The sequence below is a fragment of the Choloepus didactylus genome, chromosome 13 (assembly GCF_015220235.1).
Source record: "Choloepus didactylus isolate mChoDid1 chromosome 13, mChoDid1.pri, whole genome shotgun sequence".
NCBI lineage: Eukaryota > Metazoa > Chordata > Mammalia > Pilosa > Megalonychidae > Choloepus > Choloepus didactylus.
The window spans coordinates 77,015,317-77,038,948 of NC_051319.1; the positions used below are offsets into that span (position 1 = coordinate 77,015,317).

At 37.4% G+C, this 23,632-nt stretch overlaps 1 protein-coding gene across 1 annotated transcript; it reads right to left on the minus strand.

The window, feature by feature from the left end:
- Positions 1–226: 226 nt before the first annotated feature.
- C13H5orf15 (chromosome 13 C5orf15 homolog) lies at positions 227–23,163 on the minus strand. The gene is made up of 3 exons (XM_037802079.1): positions 22,969–23,163; positions 3,111–3,634; positions 227–1,720 (listed from the first exon to the last, which is right to left on the minus strand). Exons 1-3 carry the CDS (start codon positions 23,105–23,107, stop codon positions 1,589–1,591), a joined length of 795 nt encoding a protein of 264 aa, XP_037658007.1. The 5' UTR covers positions 23,108–23,163; the 3' UTR covers positions 227–1,588.
- Between the last annotated feature and the right edge of the window lie 469 nt (positions 23,164–23,632).

Genomic DNA, 23,632 nt, shown 5'->3' on the forward strand with positions numbered 1-23,632 from the left:
TGCTAGATATTTTTCAGTCAATTTCAGCACCTAGCAGTAAACTGGACCTAAAGAAGGATCTAGCAATGGAAGTGGAATTCATAAGAGGCAGAGTTCCACTGCTGAGAGGAACATTTACAAGTTGCTCAGTTTAGCTTCCTCCCAGTCATAGCACTACCCCTCTGTCACCACCCAAATGCCCAAAGACCCCATGACATCATTAAAATGAAACACACTTATAAAAGCATGGGTTTATATCTTTGCCATTTATTTTTTAAATTTTTATTCAAAATATTAAATAATACAATTTCAGATATGAAAAAAATTACTGCAATAAAACAGTTCATGTGTATTTCCATTGTGCTTCCCTTCCTTATTAGGACAATAAAATGTCCACTGGAGAGAGATGTTGGACTGCCCTATTTCTTCCATCTCTATACAAAGTGCACACCCACTAACTTGCCCTGGGCTTTGTGAGTAGGTGTTTAAAGTATAGCAGGGGTTATGTTCTCTAAAAAGTTGTACAGTGACACTTGTAAGTCAACCATGGTTCAAATCACATATTTACATATTAATCAATTCTTTAAGATAGAAAGATAAACTAAAATGAAATACAGTAAATAATTTCCAGTCGCTGTGAATAAACAAAGACAATAAAACAAATAATGGGGGGGAGGGGCCGGGGGAATAGTCAGTGTACACATATATCCTTTATGTATACAAACAACTTCATTCACATACAATTTTAATTTGAAAGACCTAGATACAGTATATTTAAGTGATAACGGCCTCTAAGATTTATTCAAACTTACTATAAAATAATAAACCAAGTGAACAAATCTCATATAATTTTAAACTCTGCCTTTGCTTGAAAAGCCTGGAGGAACCCATGCTACAATCAATTGCTAAATGAAAGCAATTGTATGTGTATTTACTATTTTACCACAATTTCTACCTTTAAACTTAATTCAGTAATTCAAACAAACAAAAAAAAACAGTATCTCTATAGCATTTTATCTATATCCACTGCAAATTGCGGAGTCTCTATTGCCAAAATTTCTAAACATATTTAATGTGTTACCTAAAACTGTGATCAGTATGAGCAATATCATTACTTTAAATTATATTTAAATTACCAAAAAACATCCAAAGCAGTTTTTCTGAAAGAAAAAATGTTACTTAAAAGCAAAGCATTATCACATATTTCCTTGTACTTCACAGTTTAGGAGCACAAAGAAATGTGTGCTTAAAACATAGTATTTGGATACCAGACCAGATATTTTAGAATTTAGTTACAAGTTTGGGATCTTTTAAAAGTAGCATTACTAATACTTCCAGAAGAAGTATGATAAAGAAATCTAAAATGATGAAATAAAAAGCAATGCTTAGCTCCACATTTTGGACACCTAATTGAATTCGGTTCTAAAAGTGTAGATAAAAAATTATATACTCCTTGTTTGTGACATTTAATTTCCAAAGCCCCAAGGCAAAATAAAGAGAGACCCTCCTCTCATTTTAGTACCAATTGCCTATGGCAAACATCTGCACAATATCATATAAAAACATCAAGCAATTAAAATTACATAATAAGCAAACAAATCACAGTGCTTTAAAAAATATAATCATTGGTAATCTTCAGAGAAGGCATTGCCTCATTAACATTCTGGTCTAGACGATGATATTCCACTGTTTTGGAACAAAGACCATCACGCCATTTCCTGCTTTGAACCAAAAGGAAAATCTGGAATAAACAAAATTAATTAGATATGCAAAAGAACATGGAGGACATAGTAAAAGTTTTTATAACAACTGAAATATCTTTCTCCTAGCTTCCCAAATACAAAGGGTAAAATAACAACAATAAGGCTACTTATCAATAAGGCATCTTGTCAAACAAGGCTAGACGGTGCTTCTCAAAATTGTAATGTACATAAGGAATGCTTGATAAGGACTCAGATTCCTGTGCTCTGTTTTCAAAGGTTAAGTTAGTACATTGAAACAGAGTCCAGGAACCCACTCTTTAACAAGTCCCTTAGATGTCTGCTTATAATAGAGATGGTCCAACACTAAACATTGGGATAGAATATCACCGTCCTTCAAAATTTTATCCACCTACAAATATTTGCAAAGCTGGTGAACTACAAATAACCAGAAGGGTTAGTTTGTTTGCTTGTTTTTTTAACTCAAAACCATAAATAAGATATAGAATCGCTGATTCTGAAAGCTGAAAGACATAATGAAATTATCTGGTCCAGTCCACCATTTCTCAGGTAAGAAAATCAGGTCACAAGGGGGAAGATGGCTTGCCAGGAATCACAAAGCAAACTACAGTAAAGTCAAAAACTGAGATTTCCTGACCAGTAAACTTTAAAAAGGAAATTGTGTGTTTGACCTTCCTTTAAGTTTTCTGAAAAGCTTAAATATTCAGCTCTGGGACCACACAGTGCTAAGACACACCCTAACTCTAAAAGTTACCCATGCAGTCCTAGTTATGCCTCTTTTGCCTCATGTAACCCAACACACTGATCCTTATGTCACTTAAAACATTATGACTATTCTAGTATGGAAGTGTTCATTACAATATTATTTTTGTACCAAAAACTGGAAGCAATCTAAATGTCCAACAGAAAAATGGCTGAATAAATTATGCAGCTATTAAGTCATGTGTTTAAAGGATAATAATGAAACAGAAAATGCTCATGCTCATGCTTAAATTTTTCTTTTCTATACTTTTTTGAACACCCTAAAATGAACATGCAATACTTTTACAACCAAAAACATCAGTTACTAAAAATAATTAAGTTCACTGCTTCATAAAAGACAAAAAATATTAATCTTTCGCCAAAGTATTTAATTTAGCAATACTAAATTAATTTTTTTTTTAAACAAAGCACTGGTTTTGCTCATTAATAAATAATTTGGCTATTTCTCTTGCAGAAGCACATATAGTCAAGCGTTCTGTAATTTGTTAAAACACACCAGATTTATAAACTGATTCAACATCTCAATATGTTATCGATTTAAACTTGATTTAAAAAGGAAAAACCCCTGAATCACCAAAAGCATTAATAAGAATTATGACTGAGATCATAAAGGACAACTTAAGGGAGCTGAAACAATCCAAAACTTACCTTCCTTTTATTGTGATATGTGATGTAAACAATAGCAATACAAAAAGCAAAAATAATAAGATGAAAAAAGAAATGGCTGTCTTCCTCTTCCATATTTGAGGATGGGGTCTTAATAGCTTTCACCGACTGTTCAATTTCCATGTAACCCCGGTCTTCTTCCAAGGCCTCCTCAGACTCATCGTCCCTGGGGCTGGTGGTCCAGTCATAGTCTGGTTCTCCATAATCTCCATTGTCCAGAGTGTCTTTGGCTGTGGACGGAGAACTATTCAGTGTGAGGAGATCCTCCTCCTCTATGCTAGGATCTTCATTATCAGCTTCCTCTTGGGACAGAGAAACAGTAGGGGACGGATGAGGGGCCAAAGATGCTCTTCCACTTTTCTCTGTACTGGTTGTGGGATGGAGAGTGGTACTGATCTGGGAGACAGGAAGTTTGGTTTGGTCTTCATGTAAGGAAACTTTCAGATCTGGAGTAGAAATATCTGGATTGAGTACAGTTCGGCTCAGTGAATCACTCTGTGATAGAACTGAAATAAATGAATAAAGAAGACTAAACTGAAATCTCCAACTTTAACTCCACAAACCAAAAAGCATATTTACCTAAAATTTTCACATGCCCATTGCTAAGCATTTTTCTCTGCTAAATTCCTATTACATTCTCTTGAGAACCAGTAAGTCTCAATAGCAGCAATCAATTACATTTTGATACATTTCCTTCTAGCCAATTATTAACAACTGCTTTGCCAGATAGTAGTGACTTAATCAACATAAAACTCCTTACTGCATTATATAGCCTGTACCAAAAGAAAAGAGGGAGGTCTGACTAGGTCACCACAGCAAAGTCCACACACAGCTCTTCCTCATCCCCTGTTTTCATTTCAGAAAGAACTGGGACAGAAATCGTCCTTGCCCTGACTCCACCTCATCCCCAGGACAGTGGCTCAAGTAGGTCAGAAACTAGATATGGAGTTTAGACCTGAATACTTTCAACAAGATACCACAAATCCAAGAGAAGCTATAAGCAAACTCTAGTCAATATTTCTAAAAGTGATACTAGACCTGGAAGAACTTCCTAAAACTAAGCATGAAGCAGACTATTTTAAAGACTGGGGAAGGCAACCTAGGTATAAGAAGTGACACCAAAAATATACAAGCTCTTATTTCCCTACGCGCCTATCGAATCAGCCTGGTTTACTAAAGTAAAGGGAAAATTATGTACATAAGTAACTCTATATACAAAAATTCAGAGGAATCTGTTGAAATTTAACAGTGTGTCTAATTTATAATCTCATATAGTACTTGTCAAAGAACTTTAAGGTTATCCATTATACTTCAAAACAAATGAACTCAGTCACATGAGATACAAATATACTCAGAAAATATTTTAGTCTATCAAATTAAAGTAAAACATTTTAAAGGTATAAGATTAAAGCAAGAAATGTGTGCATACACACAAATTAACAATCTAACAGATAATTCTTTGTTTATGTGATTACACTCTGGTTTTTGTACCACAGTTGACATCTAATATGTGTAGAAAAAAGAAATAGCTGGTCTCAATTAGATTGAACAGAGGTTCCCAAAAAAATAATTTATAGTAAAACTCCCTTAAAACACTGTCATTAGTTGGTTCCTTGAAATTTTTTTAGCTGGAAGAAAAGAGAAATAAACAGAACCTACAATTGAATACGTTATTTAAAAAACTATTAACAGGAATTCTGAAAATAATTTTTTACATTTATCACCTTGACTTAGTTTGATTCAGGAATTTACTATTCAGGAATGTACTATTTCTCTTCATTACATTTAATTTTATACATTTAATTTTCCCGCCAAAGTGTGGATAACATGCTTAAAAATAAAATCATTAAAATAACTGAGAGCCACCTCAGCTTGATTTTTTTCTAAATTGTTTTTCTACACTTAACTTTTGGGATATTCAAGTACCTTAAGGGACACAAGGTGGTAGGGGTGGGAATGATTATAATGTTGTCCCCATCTCCCAGTCCTCTCCACGCCCAGAAACCGTTCCACTATGCATTCTAGAATTCACAGTCAATCATCAGCAAATCCCTCCATTGCTTGTTATAAATGAAATCTGGCTCTCCCTGAAGGACACACTTTCCCTGCAGCCCTTTCAAGTAATAGCTTTTTTTTCTCCCACACCCTTGCACCACTGAGTCTGGAGCAGGGGGAAATTATCCATCCTCCTCCTCACTGCCCCTTCTAAAATATTCTCCTATTCCCCCCCTCTAAACCACATCCTTCCAGCTTTGATTCTCACATCATTTCTACCCTCTAACCTATGCCACCAACTCTCAGATCATGCCCCCCTTTTCTTCATTTTAGCTCCTGGTTTATTCTCACACTCCCCAAGACAAGTACTCCTAAATTGATTTCAAAACACCCTGACCAAGGATTTAGCTCTCCCCCTTACCTCAGCTTCTCACTCCCGTGCTCAATATCTATCATCACGACCCCGCCGTAATTACAGTTTCCCGCATCCCACTCATTGACACGATCTCCCACCCTTCTGGTTCACTCCTTGGTACTCTGAATCCATGGGACCCAGAATCCTTTAATTCTACCACCTCTTCAGTCCCTGATCACCACCACGCCCAAGCACCATGGCACTCTTCTCCCTATTTACCCACATTAATTTCTGTGGTTGGCCATTTTAATTGCTCTCTTACATGAACCTAAAATGTCCTTCCTCCTCAGTCACTTTGCCCTACTCCCTTTCAAAGGTTACATTCCTAGTTAAATCCAACTCTCTGGCTACTCCCCAATTGCAGCCAAGCAACTGAACATGGCTGGGAAAATGGTATATAACCATGCACTGTTTTTACATCATTTTAATTTAAATACCAATATTCAGGCAGACTTTTAGTGCTGCTGACAATTATAATATATTTTCCTGGTTCATTTACCCTACTGTTCCCTCAGAAGATCACTTACATTTTTCTCTACCCTCAAACATCCAACAGCTTATCTCTCATCCTCACTCGCAATTGATGACATCACTTCTCATCTTCCTGAAAAGAAATGGAGCTAACAGAAGACAGCTTCCAAAAACTTCCAGAATCTAGATTCATAAATCCAACTACCTATACGACACCTCCCTCTTAGAAGTCTGACATTCAAATTAACATGTTCAAAAATTAATTCACTCTCCTGTGGCCTAAACAAGGGCACTTTCTACCACACACCTACACAGTCCATCTGTATGATAAATTATAGGCAAATGTTAAATGAGTTGATGTCTGCAGTAAGTGTTGCAAGAGAAGTAAAGATAAATTGACCTGGGAATCTTCCTTAATGACTGAAAAATGTCACATTCAAAAGGAAGTGTTCAGGATAGGGATGTCATCAACATGGCAACGTAAGACATCCCCTAGGAAACCTTCCCAGAGATTTGGCAAAAAAAAAAAAAAAAAAAAAGGACAAATCTCACTTGCTTAGAACTCTGAAGGAAGACAGAGTCTGGAGAAGGACTCTACAAACACTGTATCAAAGAAAGAAAAACATATCAGGTAGGAAACTTCCGTCCTGGACCAAGTGGTCCTCCACTACACCCCCACCCCCACCCCCCACTCACTGAGTCCCACATAGCTTGGGAAGTGCTCAGAGGCAGCGGCCTGGATCCCTCCCACCTCCCACCAGAGAAATACACTGTAAAGACACCCACCATAGTGAGCTAGAATTCCACACACATCCAGACACAAGGACTCAAGTCTGCAGAGACACAGGGCAGAACACAAGCCACTGAAGAGTACTAAATACAAAAGGGCCCCAAGGAGGAGCAATGCCCCCTGCATGGTACCCAGATCTGTTTTGGCTAGGAAATACTGACAATCCAACTGTCAAAGAAGAGCCTTCATACAAACTCAATCAACAACAAAATCCTAGACAAGAGAGAGAAACCAACCTTCAGAATAAACCCATCAAAATAACCAGATGACCAGATATCAACAAAAAATCACAAGGCATACTAAAGCACAGGAAGCTATGCCCAGTCAAAGGAACAAATTAAAGAGGAGGAGGAGACACAGAATTTGGAACAACTAATCAAAGATGTGCAAACAAATCTAAACAAATTCAACAAGATGGCTAAAGAGATAAAAGATATGAAGTCTCAATGGGTGGGCATAAAGAAGAATTTGAGAGATACATAAAATAACAGATCTTATGGAAATGAAAGACACTACAGATGAAATTAAAAATACTCTAAAGGCTATGTAGCTGAGCTTAGCAGTTCAGGGTCCTCCTTCACTGCCATCGCTGTGACATAGCTCGGGGTTTCCACTCAAGAGCAAGACTGTCCCCACACCCACCACGCTCCCTTGACAGCAGAGCTTGCTTCCTTGCCCATGGGAGCGTCCCAGCTGAGCAACCCTGAGGGGGAACGGGAGGCCATTTTGTCCCGACCGAATCCCAAGAACAAGGCAGAACAGCTGGGAGAGGCTGCAGAGCTTTGGTCACCACCCTCAGAGGCACTGGATGCTGCCACCATCAGGATCCCTCAACAAGGCATTTCCTAGGTCGTCCATGCCTTCTCTAGTCCTCCTTCTTCCCATGCTTCCCTGGTCCTCCAGCCTGACAACACCAGAGAGGAGATGGCTGTGGTGAGAGGGATCAATTCCCTGGGACCACCAATGGCAAGAGCCTGAGCTGCTCCTCCCAAAGGCAAAGAAAAGGTATGACCTGCTTTTCAAGCTGCTCCTGATCAGGAACCTGGGAGTGGGGAAGAATTGCATCCATTATCATTTTTCAGATGAAGCCTTAAATATCACCTTTATTTCCACCATAGAAATTGACAAGTGACTCCTAAAATTCATACAGAAATGCAAAAGACCCAGAATAGCCTAAACAATCCCCAAAAGTAGTACAAAGTTGAAGAACTCAAACTTCCTGATTTTATAATTTACTAAAAGCTACAGTAATCAAGACACTGTGCTAATGGTATAAGGAAAAGACAAACAGAACGGAGGATTAGAATTAAAGAGTCTAAAAATAAACCCTTATTTTTATGGTCATTTGGTTTTACATGTGGCTGTGTCTTTTAACCATTTTTTTATTAGAGCAGTTGTAGGTTTATAGGAGAATAATGCAGAAAATACAGAGTTCCTATACATGCTTCCTCCCCTTCCTGTTTTCCCTATTAGTGTAGTACCTTTGTTACAAATGAACAGCCAGTTGGTTTTTGAGAAGGATGTCAAGGCAAATCAAAGGGGGACAGAAAAGTCTTTTCAACAAATGGTACCAGGAAAACTGGATATACACATACAAAAGAATGAAGTTGGACCCTGCGGTAGTTTAGAGCTGTTATGTACCCCAGAAAAAGCCATGTTCTTTTAATCCATTCTTGTGGGTGCAGACCTATTGTGGGTGGGACCATCTGATTAGGTTGTTTCAATTGAGATGTGACCCAGCCCATTCAAGGTGGGTCTTAATCCTTTACTAGAGTCCTTTGTGAGAGGATAAAACACAGAGACATTTGGAAAGAACTTAGAGAGAGAGAAACACCTGGAGACACTAAGAGAGAACCTACAGAAGCTTAGAGAGAAAGACACTGGAACCAGAAGCTGAAAGCAATGAAACCCAGGAGTGAAGGACCAGGAGACGCCAGCCATGTGCCTTGCTATCTGACAGAGGAAACTTGGATGCCAGCAGCCTTTCTTTAGAGAAGGTATTGTCTTGTTGATGCCTTAATTTGGACATTTTCACGGCCTTAAGAATTGTAAAATTCTAAATTAATAAATCCCCTTAGTAAAAGTGAACCAATTTCTGGTATACAGAATTCTGGCAGCTTTAACAAACTGAAACAGACTCTTATTTCACACCATATACAAAAATTATTCAAAATGGATCTAGACCTAAATGTAAGAGATAAAACCACAGAACTTTTAGAAGAAAACATAGGAGTAAATCTTCATGACCTTGGATTAGGCAATGATTTCTTAGCTATGACACCGAAAGCACAAGCAACAACAACAAAAACAGATAAATGAGACTCTATTAAAACTTAAAATTTTGTGCTTCAATGGACACCATCAAGAAAGAGAGAAGAGCCTACAGGATGGAAAAAAATATTTATACATCGTATATCTGATAAAAGACTTGTGTATGCAGAAAATATAAAGAACTTACAACTCAATAATAAAAAGACAAATAGCCCAATTTTAAAAATGGGCAAAGGATTTGAATAGACATTCTCCAAAGAAGATATACAAATGACCAGTAAGCACATGAAAAGATGCTCAACATCATTAGTCATCAAGAAAATACACATCAAAACCACAATGAGAAATCACTGCATAGCCACTAGGATGGCTGCAATAAGAAAGACAGACAAGAGCATGTGTTGATGAGGACGTGGAAAAATGGAATCCTCATTTGTTGCTGGTGGGAATGTAAAATGGTTCAACTGCTTTGGAAAACAGTTTGGCAGTTCCTAAAATGCTAAAACACAGAGCTACTATATCATTCAGAAGTTCTACTCCTAGATATATAACCAAGAGAACTGAAAGCATGTCCATGGAAAAACTTGTACATGAATATTCATAGCAGCATTATTCACCAAAAGGTGGAAACATGTCCATCAACTGATGAATGGAAAAACTAAATGTGGTGTATATATATAGATGTGATGGGTGTTATTCAACTATAAAAAGAAGTGAATTATTGAGATATACTATGGCATGGGTGAACCTTGAAAACATGCTAAGGGAAAGAAACCAGTCACAAACAGCCCTGTATTGTATGATTACAGTTATAGAATTTATAAATAGGAAAACTGATAGTGACAGAGGGTGAAAAGTCAGCCGACTCAATGGGAGAAAATATTTGGAAACCACATATCTGATAATGGTTTAAAGGCCAGAATATATAAAGAAATCCTACAACTCAACAATGGAAACAACCCAATTTAAAAATGGGTAAAAGACAAGAATCGACATTTTTCCAATGAAGAAATACAAATGGCTAAACAGCACATGAAAAGATGTTCATCTTCACTAGCTATTAGGGAAATACACATCAAAACCACAATGAGACATCATTTCACACCTACTAGAATGGCCAGTATTGAAAAAACAGGAAACTACAAGTGTTGGAAAGGATGTGGAGAAATAGGAACACTTATTCACTGCTGGTGGGAATGTAAAATAGTACAGCCGCTATGGAAGATGGTTTGGCAGTTCCACAAAAAGCTAAGTATACGTTGTCTCATGATCTAGCAATCCCGTTACTCAGAATACACCCAGAAGAACTGAAAGTAAGGACTCAAACAGACATTTGCACACCAATGTTCACAGCAGTATTAGTCACAATTGCCAAAAGAATGAAACAATCCAAGTGTCCATCAACAAGTGAATGGATAAACAAAATGTGGTATACACATACAATGGGATATTATTCAGCATTAAGAAGGAATTAAGTCCTGAAGCATGAGACAACATGGATGAAACCTGAGGACACTGTGTTGAGTGAAATAAGTCAGACACAAAAGGATAATTATTGTATGATCTCACTAATTTATTGTATGATCTCACTAATATGAACTACTATAATATGTAAACTCATAGACATGAAATCTAGAACATAAGTTATCAGGAGATAAAATGAGGCTAGAAAATGGGGAAAAGTTGCTTAATATATGCAGAATTTTAAACTAGGTTGAATTTAAATGTTTGGAAATGGATAGAGGTGATGGTAGCATATTATTTTGAGTATAATTAACAGTGCTGAATTTGTGGGTGAATGTGGCTGAAAGGGGAAAGTTTAGAGTCATGTATGTCACTAGAAAGAAAGCTAGAGGTTAAAATACGGGACTGTGTAACAGTGAATTTTGTGGTAGATGATTGCGATGAACAGTACAAATATTAAAAAGTTCTTCATGAACTAGAACAAGTGTACAACACTATTACAAGGAGTAAAATAGAGAGGTATACGGGGGGAAATGCACCTAGACCATAGTTAACAGTAATATTTTAACATTCTTTCATCAATAGCAACAAATGTACCATAGTAATGCCAGCAGTCAATAATAGGAAGGGATGAGGGGTACAGGATGTTTGGGGCTTTCTTTTTTCTTTTTCTTTGGAGTAAAGAAGATGTTCTAAAATTGACTGTTGTGATGAATGTACAATTATGTGATGATACTGTGAGCTACTGATCATACAGTTTTGATGGATTGTATGGTGTGCGAATATTTCTCAATAAAATTGCATTTAAAAAATGAATTCTGACATTGGCTATCAAGAAAGTAGAACAGACATCCTTTTCTCTATTCCTCCCACTCAAAACAAATGAAATAAATTAAATAACCTAAAAAAAAATTCTGAAAGGTGGAGAGAAGGCAGAGTGGCTAGGGACTACTGGAGCAGTATCATAAGCCAGCTAAAACAGAAAATTTAAACAAGATGCAGAGTTTCATAACATAATTAAAAAGTCCATGCTTCAATCAAAATTTACTCACCATACCAAGAACCAGGAAGATCTCAAACTGAATGAAAAACGATAATCAATAGATGCCAACACCCACAAACACAGACATTAGAATTAGCTAACAAATATTTAAAGCAGTCATCATAAAAATGCTTCAACAAGTAATTAGAAACATACTTGAAACAAATGAAAAATACAGGAAGCCTCATAAAATTGGAAGATATAAAGAATAACCAAAAGAATATTTTAGAACTGAAAAATGAAATAACCAAAATAAACAACTCAGTGCATGGATTCAACCACAGAATGGAGGAGATAGAGGAAAGATTTAGTAAACTAGAAAACAGAAGAGTGGAAATTCTGAATAAAAAATCTGAGTAAGAGTGAAAATAGACTGGAAGAGAAAGAGAGAAAGTCACAGAGACCTATGGAACTGTAACGAAAGATCTAAACTTCATGAAGTTGGAATCTTGGAAGGACAAAAGAAAGATAATGGGGCTGAAAAAGTTCTCAAAGAAATATTGGCTGAAAATGTCCCAAATTTGACAAGGAAAATAAATCTACAGATTCAAGAAATTGAGCAAACCCCAAACAGATAAACCAAAAGACATCACACCAAAATATAATCATAATTAAACTTCTGAAAACTATGAACAAAGAAAAAATCTTGAAAACAGCCAGGGAAAAATGACACCTTATCTACAGGGGAAAAACTGTTCAAATTACAGAAACCATAGAGGCCATAATAAAGTGGTACAATGTTTTTCAAGTGCTAAAAGAAAAGATCTGTCAACCCAGAATCCTATAACCATTAAAAACATCTTTCAGGAACAAAGGGGAAAATAAGACATTCTCAAGTGAAGGAAAACTAAGAGAATCTTTCACCTGCAGACGTACCCTAAAAGAATGACTAAATTAAGTTCTCTAAACAAAAAAGAAATAATAAAAAAAAAAAACTTTGTACCATCAAGAAAGAAAAAAATGCAGCAAGCAAAACCATAAGGAAATATAATATTTTTCTTCTCTTCCTGAGTTATCTAAATTATACTGAACAGTTAAAGAAAAATTTTAATACTGTCTGATGTGGTTCTTGATGTATGTAGAAGAACAATTTAAGACTTTTATTATAAATGGGGGAGTATAAAGGAACATAAAGGGAGGTTAGGTTTCTAAACTTCAAACTGTTAAAATTATAACACCAGTAGATTGTGGTAAGTTACGTACATATAATGTGGTATCTAGAGCAACCAATAGAAAGCTTCACAAAAAAAGATACACTGAAAGAACACTACAGATGAAACAAAATGGATTTCTACAGAATGCTCATATAATCTACAGGAAAGCAGGAAAAGGAAAACTGAGAAATAAAAAAACAAAGAAAACAAACAGAAAACAAAAAATAAAATGGCAGACTTAAGCCCTAACATATTAATAATTATATTAAATGTAAAGCATCTTTATACACCAATTTAAAAACTGAGATTGACAGACCCAAATATCTGCTGTCTACAAAAAACTCATGTCAAATATAAGAACATAGGCAGGTTAAAAGTAAAGGATGGAAAAAGATATCATGTAAACCTCAAACAAAAGAAAACAAAAGTCACTATATTAATATCAGATAAAGAAGACTTCAGAGCACATAAAATACAGAGAAGAGAAGAACATTATATAAAGATAAAAGGTCAAACCACCAAAAAGACACAGCAATCCTAAACGTGTATGAACCAACCAACACAGCTACAAAATATGTGATGCAAAAACTGACATAACTGAAAGGAGAAATAGACAAATCCACAACTATAATTGGAGACTTCAACACCCCTCTCTCAACAATTGATGGAACTAGACAGAATATCAGCAAGGGTACAGAAAAAATCAACACCATCAACCAACAAGATCTAACTGACATTTATAGCACACTTCACCAACAACAGTAGAATACACATTCTTTCCCAGTGCCCCTGAAACATAAAGCAACATAGACCATATCCTGGGCCATAAATCAAATATCAACAAGTTTAAAAGAACTGGAATTATACACAGAATGTTCTATTACTACAAAGGAATCAAACTAGAAACTGATAACAGAAAGATAATGCTGAACAACACACTTCTAAAGAATCCATGGGACTCGGGCAAGATGGCGGCATAGAGAGGAGTGGAAGCTAAGTAGTCCCCCTGGAACAACTACAAAAAACCAGAAACAACTAGTAAATAATCCAGAATAACTGCGGGGGGACAAACGAGACCATCCATTCATCATACACCAACCTGAATTGGGAGGAATGCCTGAGAACACAGCATAAAATCTGTAAGTAAAACCTGCGGAACCAGGTCGGGAGACCCCCTCCCCCATAGCCCGAGCTGCGGAGCCCTGTGGTGCCAGAGAGAAGCTCTCTCCCAGCACGCGAATACAGCTCAGCTGAGCTCCACCTGGGGGTTTTAAGTAGCGAGTGTGAACTGCTCACTACAGGTATGCAGCCCCAAAAAACAGACAGAGGCTTTGGGTGACAACTGACCTGGGAGAGCCGGAGGGTTGCCTTGGACTGGGTCTGAAGGGGACTATCTGTTTCTTTTTTGGCTCAGTGGAGAAAGCCCCAGTCATTTTCAGTTTCCAGGGCTGTGACTCGGGGAAGGGTGGAGACACCACAAGCAGAGAGTGAGACCACTAAAATGCTAATGACCTCCACCTGAGGGGTCTGTCTTCTCTAGGAGGAAAGGGGTGGGGCCCTTTCCATTCAGAACCAGACCCCAGAGCCTGGGGGAACATAGCCATACCTCCTCACACCAGTCAAGAATTATAGGCTAACAGGCATCACCTGCTGGGCAGAAAAGTACAGTGACCAGAGGCATCAAAGGGTGGAGCAATTTTCTAAGACACACCCACAGGGAAACCAGATACTGAATATTTCTTCCCTCTGGGACCTTAGCCTGTTCTGGTCCAGGAAAACCTGATTTGGATAACCAAGGAAACCATGCTTAGACAACAGAAAATTACAACCTACACTAAGAAAAACAAAGTTATGGCCCAGTCAAAGGAACAAACGTACACTTCAACTGAGATAAGGAATTTAAACAACTAATGCTAAATCAATTCAAAAAGTTTAGAGAAGATATGGCAAAAGAGATAGAGGCTGTAAAGGAAGCACTGGACATGTATATGGCCGAAATCAAAAGTTCAAAAAACCTACTAGTAGAATCTATGGAAATGAAAGGCACAACACGAGACAAAAGACACAATGGAAACATACAAAGGCAGATCTCAAGAGGCAGAAGAAAACACTCAGAAACTGGAGAACAAAACACCTGAAAGCCTACACGCAAAGGAGCAGATGGAGAAAAGAATGAAAAAATATGAGCAACGTCTCCGGGAACTCAAGGATGAAACAAAGTACAATAATGTACGTATCATTGGTGTCCCAGAAGAAGAGAAGGGAAAGGGGGCAGAAGCAATAATAGAGGAAATAATTAATGAAAATTTCCCATCTCTTATGAAAGACATAAAATTACAGATCCAAGAAGTGCAGCGTACTCCAAACAGAAGAGATATGAAGAGGCCTACGCCAAGACACTTAATAATCAGATTATCAAATGTCAAAGACAAAGAGAGAATACTGAAAGCAGCAAGAGAAAAGCAATCCATTACATACAAAGGAAGCTTAATAAGACTATGTGAGGATCTCTCAGCAGAAACCATGGAGGCCAGAAGGAAGTGGTGTGATATATTTAAGATACTGAAAGAGAAAAACCACCAACCAAGAATCCTGTATCCAGCAAAGCTGTCCTTCAAATATGAGGGAGAGCTCAAAATATTTTCTGACAAACAGACAATGAGAGACTTTGTGAACAAGACACCTGCCCTACAGGAAATACTAAAGGGAGCACTACAGGGTGATAGAAAACAGGAGTGTGTGGTTTGGAACACAATTTTGGGAGATGGTAGCACAACAATGTAAGTACACTGAACAAAGGTAACTATGAATACGGTTGAGAGAGAAAGATGGGGAGCATGTGAGACACCACAAGAAAGGAGGAAAGATAACGACTGGGACTGTGTAACTTGGTGAAATCTAGAGTATTCAACAATTGTGATAAAATGTACAAATATGTTCTTTTATGAGGGAGAACAAGCAAATGTCAACCTTGCAAGGTGTTAAAAATGGGGAGGCATTGGGGGAGGGATGCAATCAGCATGAACTAGAGACTGTAACTAATAGAATCATTGTATTATGCTTCCTTTAATGTAACAAAGGTGATATACCAAGGTGAATGCAGGTAAGAGGGGGGGATAGGGGAGGCATGTTAGACACTTGACATTGGTGGTATTGTCTGATTCTTTATTCTACTCTGATTTAAGGTTATTTTTCCTTTTGCTGCTTCCTAGCTGTCATTTTTTTTGTTTCCTCTTTCTTTTGCCTCTCTACCTTCTTTCACTCTCCCTCCTGCCTTGTGAAGAAATGTAGATGCTCTTGCTTAGTATGAGCAGAATGTTCAATTAGGATGAACTTAAATGTTTGGAAATGAACAGGGGTGTTGGTAGCAAGATGTGAGAATAACTAACAGCGCCTAATGGTGTGTGAATGAGGTGGAAAAGGGAAGCTCAGAGTCATATATGTCCCTAGAAGGAAAGCTGGAGGTCAAAAGATGGAAATGTATAAAACTGAATCCTATGGTGGGCAATGTCCATGATCAACTGTACAAATACTAGAAATCACTTCATGAACCAGAACAAATGTATGACAATACAATTAGAAGTTAGTAATAGAGGGGCATATAGGGAAGAACTATATACCTATTACAAACTATATACTACAGTTAGTAGTATTTCAACATTTTTCCATAAACAGTAACAAACGTACTATATCAACACTAGGAGTCAACAATTGAGGGGGGTTGGTTAGGGATAGGGGATGTTTAGAGTTTCCTTTTCTTTTTTTCTTTTTTCATCTTTCACTTTATTTCTTGTCTGGAGTAATGAAAAGTTTCTAAAAATTGAACAAAAATTAAGTGTGATGGATGCACAGCTGTATGAGAGTACCCAGGGGCAAGTGATTGTACACTTTGGATCTTTGGATAATTGTATGGTATCTGAACAATCTCAATAAAAATGAAAAAAAAAAAAAAAAAGAATCCATGGGCCAAGGAGAAAGGTTCAAGGGAAATTTTTTAAAGAACTACATTGAACTGAATGGAAATGAAAATACATGTCAAAATTTGTGGGACACAACCAAAGCAGTGCTGACAGGGAGATTTACAGCACTAAATACATACATTTTAAAAGTCTCAAATCAATCACCTAAGTCCCACCTGAAGAATCTAGAAAAAGAACAAAATAAACCCAAAGAAAGCAGAAAGAAGGAAATAATAATAAAAAAAAGAGATGAAATTGGAAATAGAAAAATAGAGAAACTTAATAAAACAAAGAGCTGGATCTTTCTAAAGATCAATAAAATCAACAAACCTTTAGCAAGACTGACAAAGAAAAAAAGAGAAGACACAAATTATCAATATCAGAAATGAAATAGGGGCTATCACTAAAGATCCTGTAGGCATCAAAAAGAATTAGGGAATACTACAAACAATTCCAAACACATAAATTTGACAAATTAGATGAAATGGACCAATCCCTTGAAAACCACAAACTACCACAACTCACCCAGTATGAAAGGCATCACTTGAATAATCCTACAGCTATTTAAGAAATGAATTATTTTTAAAACTCACCCTCTGATGAGCCTAGCCCTGGCATCATGGGATTGAGAATGCCTTCTTGACCAAAAGGGGGAAAAGAAATGAAACAAAACCATTTCAGTGGCTAAGAGATTTCAAATAGAGTTGAGATTTAATTCATTCTGGAGGTTATTCTTTTGCATTATATAGATATTCCTCTTTAGCTTCTAGTGTATTAGAATAGCTAATCTGTTGAATGGTAATCCAGTAGACTTGATTCTTAGTCATGATTGTATAACTATATAGCTTTTATCATGTGACTGTGTGATTGTGAAAACCTTGTGACTGACACTCCCTCTACCCAGTATATGGGCAGATGAGTAGTAAAATAAAGACAAAAATATATACATACATAATGGAGGAGATGAGAGGTATGGGACATTTTGGGTGTTCTTTTTAATTTTTTCCTTCATTTTGGAGTAATGAAAATGTTCAAAACTGATTGTGGTGATGAATGTACCACTATATGATGATACTGTGAGCCAATGATTGTATACTTTGGATGGATTATATGGTGTGTGAAAATATTGCAATAAAATTGCATTTAAAAAAAAAAAAACTCACCCTCCCAAAAAAATTGCTGGTCTAGAAGATTTCACTGGAAAATTCTACCAAAGACTGAATACAGAATACCAGAGAATAGGAGGAGCACATCACAATTCATTTTACAAAACTAGTATCATCTTGATACCAAATCCAAAGACACTACAACAAAAGAAAACCACAGACCAATACCTCTCAAGAATACAGATGAAAAAATCCTTAGCAAAATATCAGCAAAATATAAAACAGAAAAAAAATGATAAAAACAAATATATATGACTAAAAGTTAAAAAATAAATATATGTTTTTTAAATATTAGCAAATAGAAATCAGCAACACAAAAAATTAATTATACACCATGATCAACTAGGGTTTATTCCAGAAATGCAAGGCTGCTTCAAAATTCAAATAATGTAATCTACCATATTAACCTGCTAAATGAACCTTGATCTAAGTCTCACCCCTCATATAAAAATAAATAAATAACTAAAAATGGATCACATATTTAAATGTTAAACTATAAAACTTAGAGAAAAGAAAACGTTAAGAGAAATTTTGGGCATCTAGGGCTAGGCAAAGAGTTCTTAGACTTGGCAACAGAATCAGAATACCTAAAAGGAAAAATTGATAAATTGGGCTTCATCAAAAATTAAAAATTTTGTTCTGCAAAAGACCCTCATAAGAGGATGATAAAACAAGCTACAGATCAGGAAAAAGTATTTGCAAACCCCATATCCAACAAAGGACTGGTATCTAGAACATATAAAGAACTCTCAAAACTCAACAGTAAAAAAGCAAACAATCCACCAAGAACATGAGCAAAAGATATGAAGAAAGATTTCACTGTAGAGATAAACAGATGACAAATAAACACATGAAAAGATGTTCAACATCATTCGCTCCCAGGGAAATGCAAATTAAAACCACAATGAAGTATCACTACACACCTATCAGAATGGTACAGTAAAAAAACAGACAACACCAAATGTTGCTGAGGATTCAGAAAAACCAGATCACTCACAGCTTACTGGTGGAAGTGTAAACTGTGACAGCTACTCTGTAAAACAGTTTGGCAGTTTCTTTAAAACTAAACATGCCACTACTACATGATCCAGCAATTACACTCTTGGGCTTTTATCCCAGAAAAATGAAAACTTAGGTTCACACAAAAATCTGTACATGAATAATTTACCAGGTATGGGCAGATGAGTAATAAAATAGCAGCTTTATTCACAGTAGCCAAAAACTGGAAACAATCCATATGTCCATCAATGGGTGAATGGTTAAACAAACTGGTAAATCCATACCACAGAATACTACCCAGCAATAAAAAGCAAGGAACTACAGATTACCTGTATCAACCTGGATGAATCTCCAAAGAATTATGTTGAAAGAAAACGTCTATATCAAAAGGTCACATACTGTATGACTCCATTTACAAAACATTATTGAAATTATAAAATTACAGAAATGAGAAAAGATTAATGGTTATCAGGAGTTCAGGATGGGGAGGGTGTAACAGAGAAGTAGATGTGACTATAAAAGAGAAACGTAAGAGATCTTTGTGGTGATCGCAATGTTCTGTATCTTGACTATATCAATATCAAAGTCCTGGCTGTGATATTGTTGTACAGTTTGGCAAGATGTTACCACTGAGGAAGTCTGGGTAAAGAGTACACAGGATCTCTCTATATTATTTTCTTATGACCACATGTGAATCTATAATTATCTCAAAAGAAAAAGTGTAATTTAAAAAAACAAGAATCAACCCCTCCTTCCCCACCAAAAAACTCACTCTGCCCAGTCTTCTCCATCTCAGTTAACTGCAACTCCATCTTTCTAGCTTTAAGGCCCCGTAAGGCTGAAAACCTGGGGAAGTCATTCTTGCCTTCTCTTTCTCTTACACCAACATTCAATCCATTAACTCTACCTTCCAAATATATGCAGAATTTGATGACTTTTCACATGTACGCCCTCCCCCCACCTTCTCAACCTCCTGTGCTACTGCCTGGTCCAAGCTACTGCCTCTCATCTGGATTATTGCAGCAGCCTCCTAATTGATCTGCCTGCTTCTACTCTAACCCCTATTGTCCACTTTCAACACAGCAGCCAGTCATCCTGTTAAAACTTAAGTCAGATTATGTCATTCCTCTGCTTAAAACCCTCTTTAAAACTGGCTTTCCATTTCTCAGCAGTAAAAGTCAGTCTTTACAATGTGTTTGGGAAAGCCATATGGACCACACTCCCCTTTGTCCAGTGTATGGATGAATGAGTAGAAAAATGGGGGCAAAAAAAAAGGCACCCAGTGATCTTTTTTACTTTAATTGTTCTTTTTCACTTTAATTTTTATTCTTCTTATTTTTGTGTGTGTGGTAATGATAATGTTCAAAAATTAATTTTCGTGATGAATACACAACTATATAATGGTACTGTGAACAACTGAATGTACGCTTTGTATGACTGCATGGCATGTGAATATATCTCCAATAAAAATGAATTAAAAAAAAAAAGTCAAAGTCTTTATAATGACCTACAAAATCCTATATGATCTAGCCCCCATAACCTCACTATCATTATCTGTTACTAATCCCCTAACTGCTCTACCCTCCTTGTCTACCTGACACATAGCAAGCATTTAATAAATATTTATTGAATATGCTCTTGACCCAACTGTCACCTCAAATCCTATACCATGTCCCAAGCTGCATGTCTGCACCTACTGTCTGCCTGGCTGGAAAAGCTTTTCCCATGCTTCTCATCTCTCAGCCAGGCAAAACCCCACTCATTTTCTAAGGATACCTCCAATGTCATGCTATTCACTCCTATAACTCCAATACTAGCACCAAGGAGAAGCAGAATTAAAATGTGTTGTTCAAAGGGTGAAAACTTGGAAGTAATACACAATCATAGGGCAAGAAAACAAAGAATTCATCTCAAATATTTAGTGCAAATTAGATTAGCCATCTTGATCACCTCTCCTCCAAATCAGAGGAGATAATCAGTTATGAAGAATATTCAGAACAAAGTGGTAATTCTGACTTTAAGGATTTAATTATTGGACCTCTACAAATACCTATATTACTTTAGACTTCTAAATCTTCTATTTTTGCCTTTTCCTAGTTGATATTCCCTCTCTATTTAAAACTTACTTTAAAAATAAAGCTTTATAATTTATTATCCTCTTCTACTGGTCCCTATTAAAAACTGTCTTATAATAAACCATACTGGCATTTCTCGAACTTGAGAACACAGAGGACCTGAGAATTCATTTACAGACTGGTTTCAGAAATATTGCCTTAAAAATTAAATGCATTGCACATTACATTCAGGTGATCATTTGGAGGCAATATGATGGTAAATGCAGAGAAGCAAGCACTGAAATGGCACAAGACTTGGTCATAAGATGGTCATGTAGTGATCCCAAATAATGCTTACATTAATTTTTTAGTTAGACTTTATCAAAACAAAGACATAAAACTTAAAAATTCTTAAAGACTGCTAAGAATACAACCAAGCACTAAAATTTTAAGAAACCCGATATTAAATAAGTTTAAATAAATTTAATGTGGTAACTTTCTTACTTTCTACATTTATTTGAAATTTGGAGCTCAACCCCTTCTAGACTTTAATTTTCTTATTACAAGAATGATCTGAAATCACTCTATTTATAGTAAGGCAAACTAACAAAAAGTACTTATATTACCCCAAGCTTTGCAAATGCTACATTACACTGCGACAGAGCTGCTCCCCCATGTGTTAGTTTTTCATCTTAGTTATTTTCTGTAGGGAATATTTATGTATTAAGTTAGCATATATAAAAACATAATAAACTACATGTGTTAATCATTCCAGCAGGAGAAAAAAAGATTAAATGTCTTTTTTTCTTAGATGATTAAACTACCAAAAAATGCTTATGCTACTTAAGTACTTTAGGAACAGGAATATTTGAATCAACCAGGGAAATCTCTTTATATTTTACTACCGACAAAAGGGCCTTGGGATTGTTCTGCTATCTTTCTCCTCAGACTTGCCAACACTTCTGGGAGAGTGCTCCAGTTGCCACCCCCTCACAGCTGCTGGGGAAACATAAGTATGTGCCCCAGCACTGTAGTAGAGTAATGTATGGCTTCAACAGCCCTTGTTGGCAAGTAAGAGCTAACAGTCCACTTCATACTGTTTTGTTTTTTGTTTTTTTTTTTTCATCTAGAAACCCAGAAAAGATTCTGAGAGATTAGGATTGTGTCTTGGCCTGAAAGAAAAACCAGACTAAAAAAGATATTGCTCAATCATTTCAAATTCTTATTAATCGATTTGTCCCCACTAAGTCTCAATCCCTTGAATATGTTGATTTATAATGTAACATTTACAAGAAAAGAAATCCTATATCAAATCCTAGGGATCCCTAAAAATGAGGCAGCGTTGTCATGGCTAACTCAGGACAAGGAGGACCATGTTTACAAAGAAATTCTCTTGTCTCCGAACTCCTCTCCTCCACCCAAGTCCCTAGGGAGCTCATCACCCCAGTATTCTGGCTCTTTGCCAAGCATCAGAACCTCTAGACCTCCGAGATGCACCAACAGATGGCTCTTTCCCTTTCACTTTCGCTCTGTGAAATATTCCATCAGCTCACTGCCCCTGTCCACCTCGGTCTTGAACACAGACATCTTCCCTTCTGGAAAACCCCACTGTCACTTGGCTCCACTAGACCCATGGCACTCTCTCTAGACACCACCCTCCCCGACCCATCTCCTCACCCTCGGTCTCCTTGACCCCCTCTTCTAGATCCTCCTATCTTCCTCCTCGGAACTTTGGAGACCCCACCACTGCCATCCCCTGTAATTACCCTTTATTCAGACTCCTCTAGACACCAACACCACTCCCCCTTCCCCGCCCATCTACACACTCTGCTCCATGTTCCTGCATCTCCCAACCCCACTTCTGAGGCTCCTACTTTAGACGCTTCAGACACCCTACGTTCCCTCCTTCTGCCTGTAGAGACGCCGCGGCACCCAGACATCGCAGTATGCTCAGGGCACAAGGAAGTGCCCTCTCCCCGGCCCTGCCTGTCTCGCGGCCCGCGTCCGGGCCCTCCCCTCTCCGCCGCCTGGCGCCCGCCCTGCCGCCGCTTCCCCTTTACCACTGGACAGCGTGGCGGACGCAAGCAGGAGCGCTAGCACCAGCGGCTGCGCCAGCCCCGCAGGGACATGGATACCCTGCCCCGGCAGCAGCTTCGCTTGGGCGACCCCTCTCATCCTCCCCTGGGTGGCAGCGGCCATAACGGATTCGGCCGGGAGCCTGCGCTGTTGCTAGGCTTACGTCGTGACGTCAGACGCTTCGTAAAACGCCACGGCCCTAGGCATCTACGATCCGGCGTGATGACGCTGATGCTTGGAGAGGGGCTTGGGAAAGGGAACAAGGAGTTGTGGGACTTGCAGCAAACCTCGAATGGCCATTTCGAGTTGTGGTAGGTAAGGTATTGGAGAGAGTCAGGGCAAGCCCTTCCCCGTCTTCCACAGAAGAGGATACTGTACAGCCAATAAAAGTGCTTTTAAACATTTTAAAAAGGAAGACCCACTGTGTAAGTAGATTGATTCCTCGCCCCTAAAAAGTGAAGAAAACACAAATGTTAACTGGCCATAATCCGAGTGGTGGAATTATAGGTGTATTTTTTATCCTTCCCCACAATCATTTATTATTTCAAAAAATATTTGACACCTTTACCTATTTCGGGATACAGCAAACAAAACACCCCCCCCCAATCTATTTTCTTGAGGGGGACACTATAGTGTAAAATATCCAGT

What these genes read in the sequence shown, in the direction of transcription:
- C13H5orf15 (XM_037802079.1), bottom strand. Translation starts at nt 23,107, where the DNA reads ATGGCCGCTGCCACCCAGGGGAGGATGAGAGGGGTCGCCCAAGCGAAG. An exon ending in GTCCGCCACGCTGTCCAGTG is followed by an intron (nt 3,635 to 22,968) that starts GTAAAGGGGAAG and finishes CATTTATTTCAG; the next exon opens with TTCTATCACAGAGTGATTCA. An exon ending in CATATCACAATAAAAGGAAG is followed by an intron (nt 1,721 to 3,110) that starts GTAAGTTTTGGA and finishes TGTTTATTCCAG; the next exon opens with ATTTTCCTTTTGGTTCAAAG.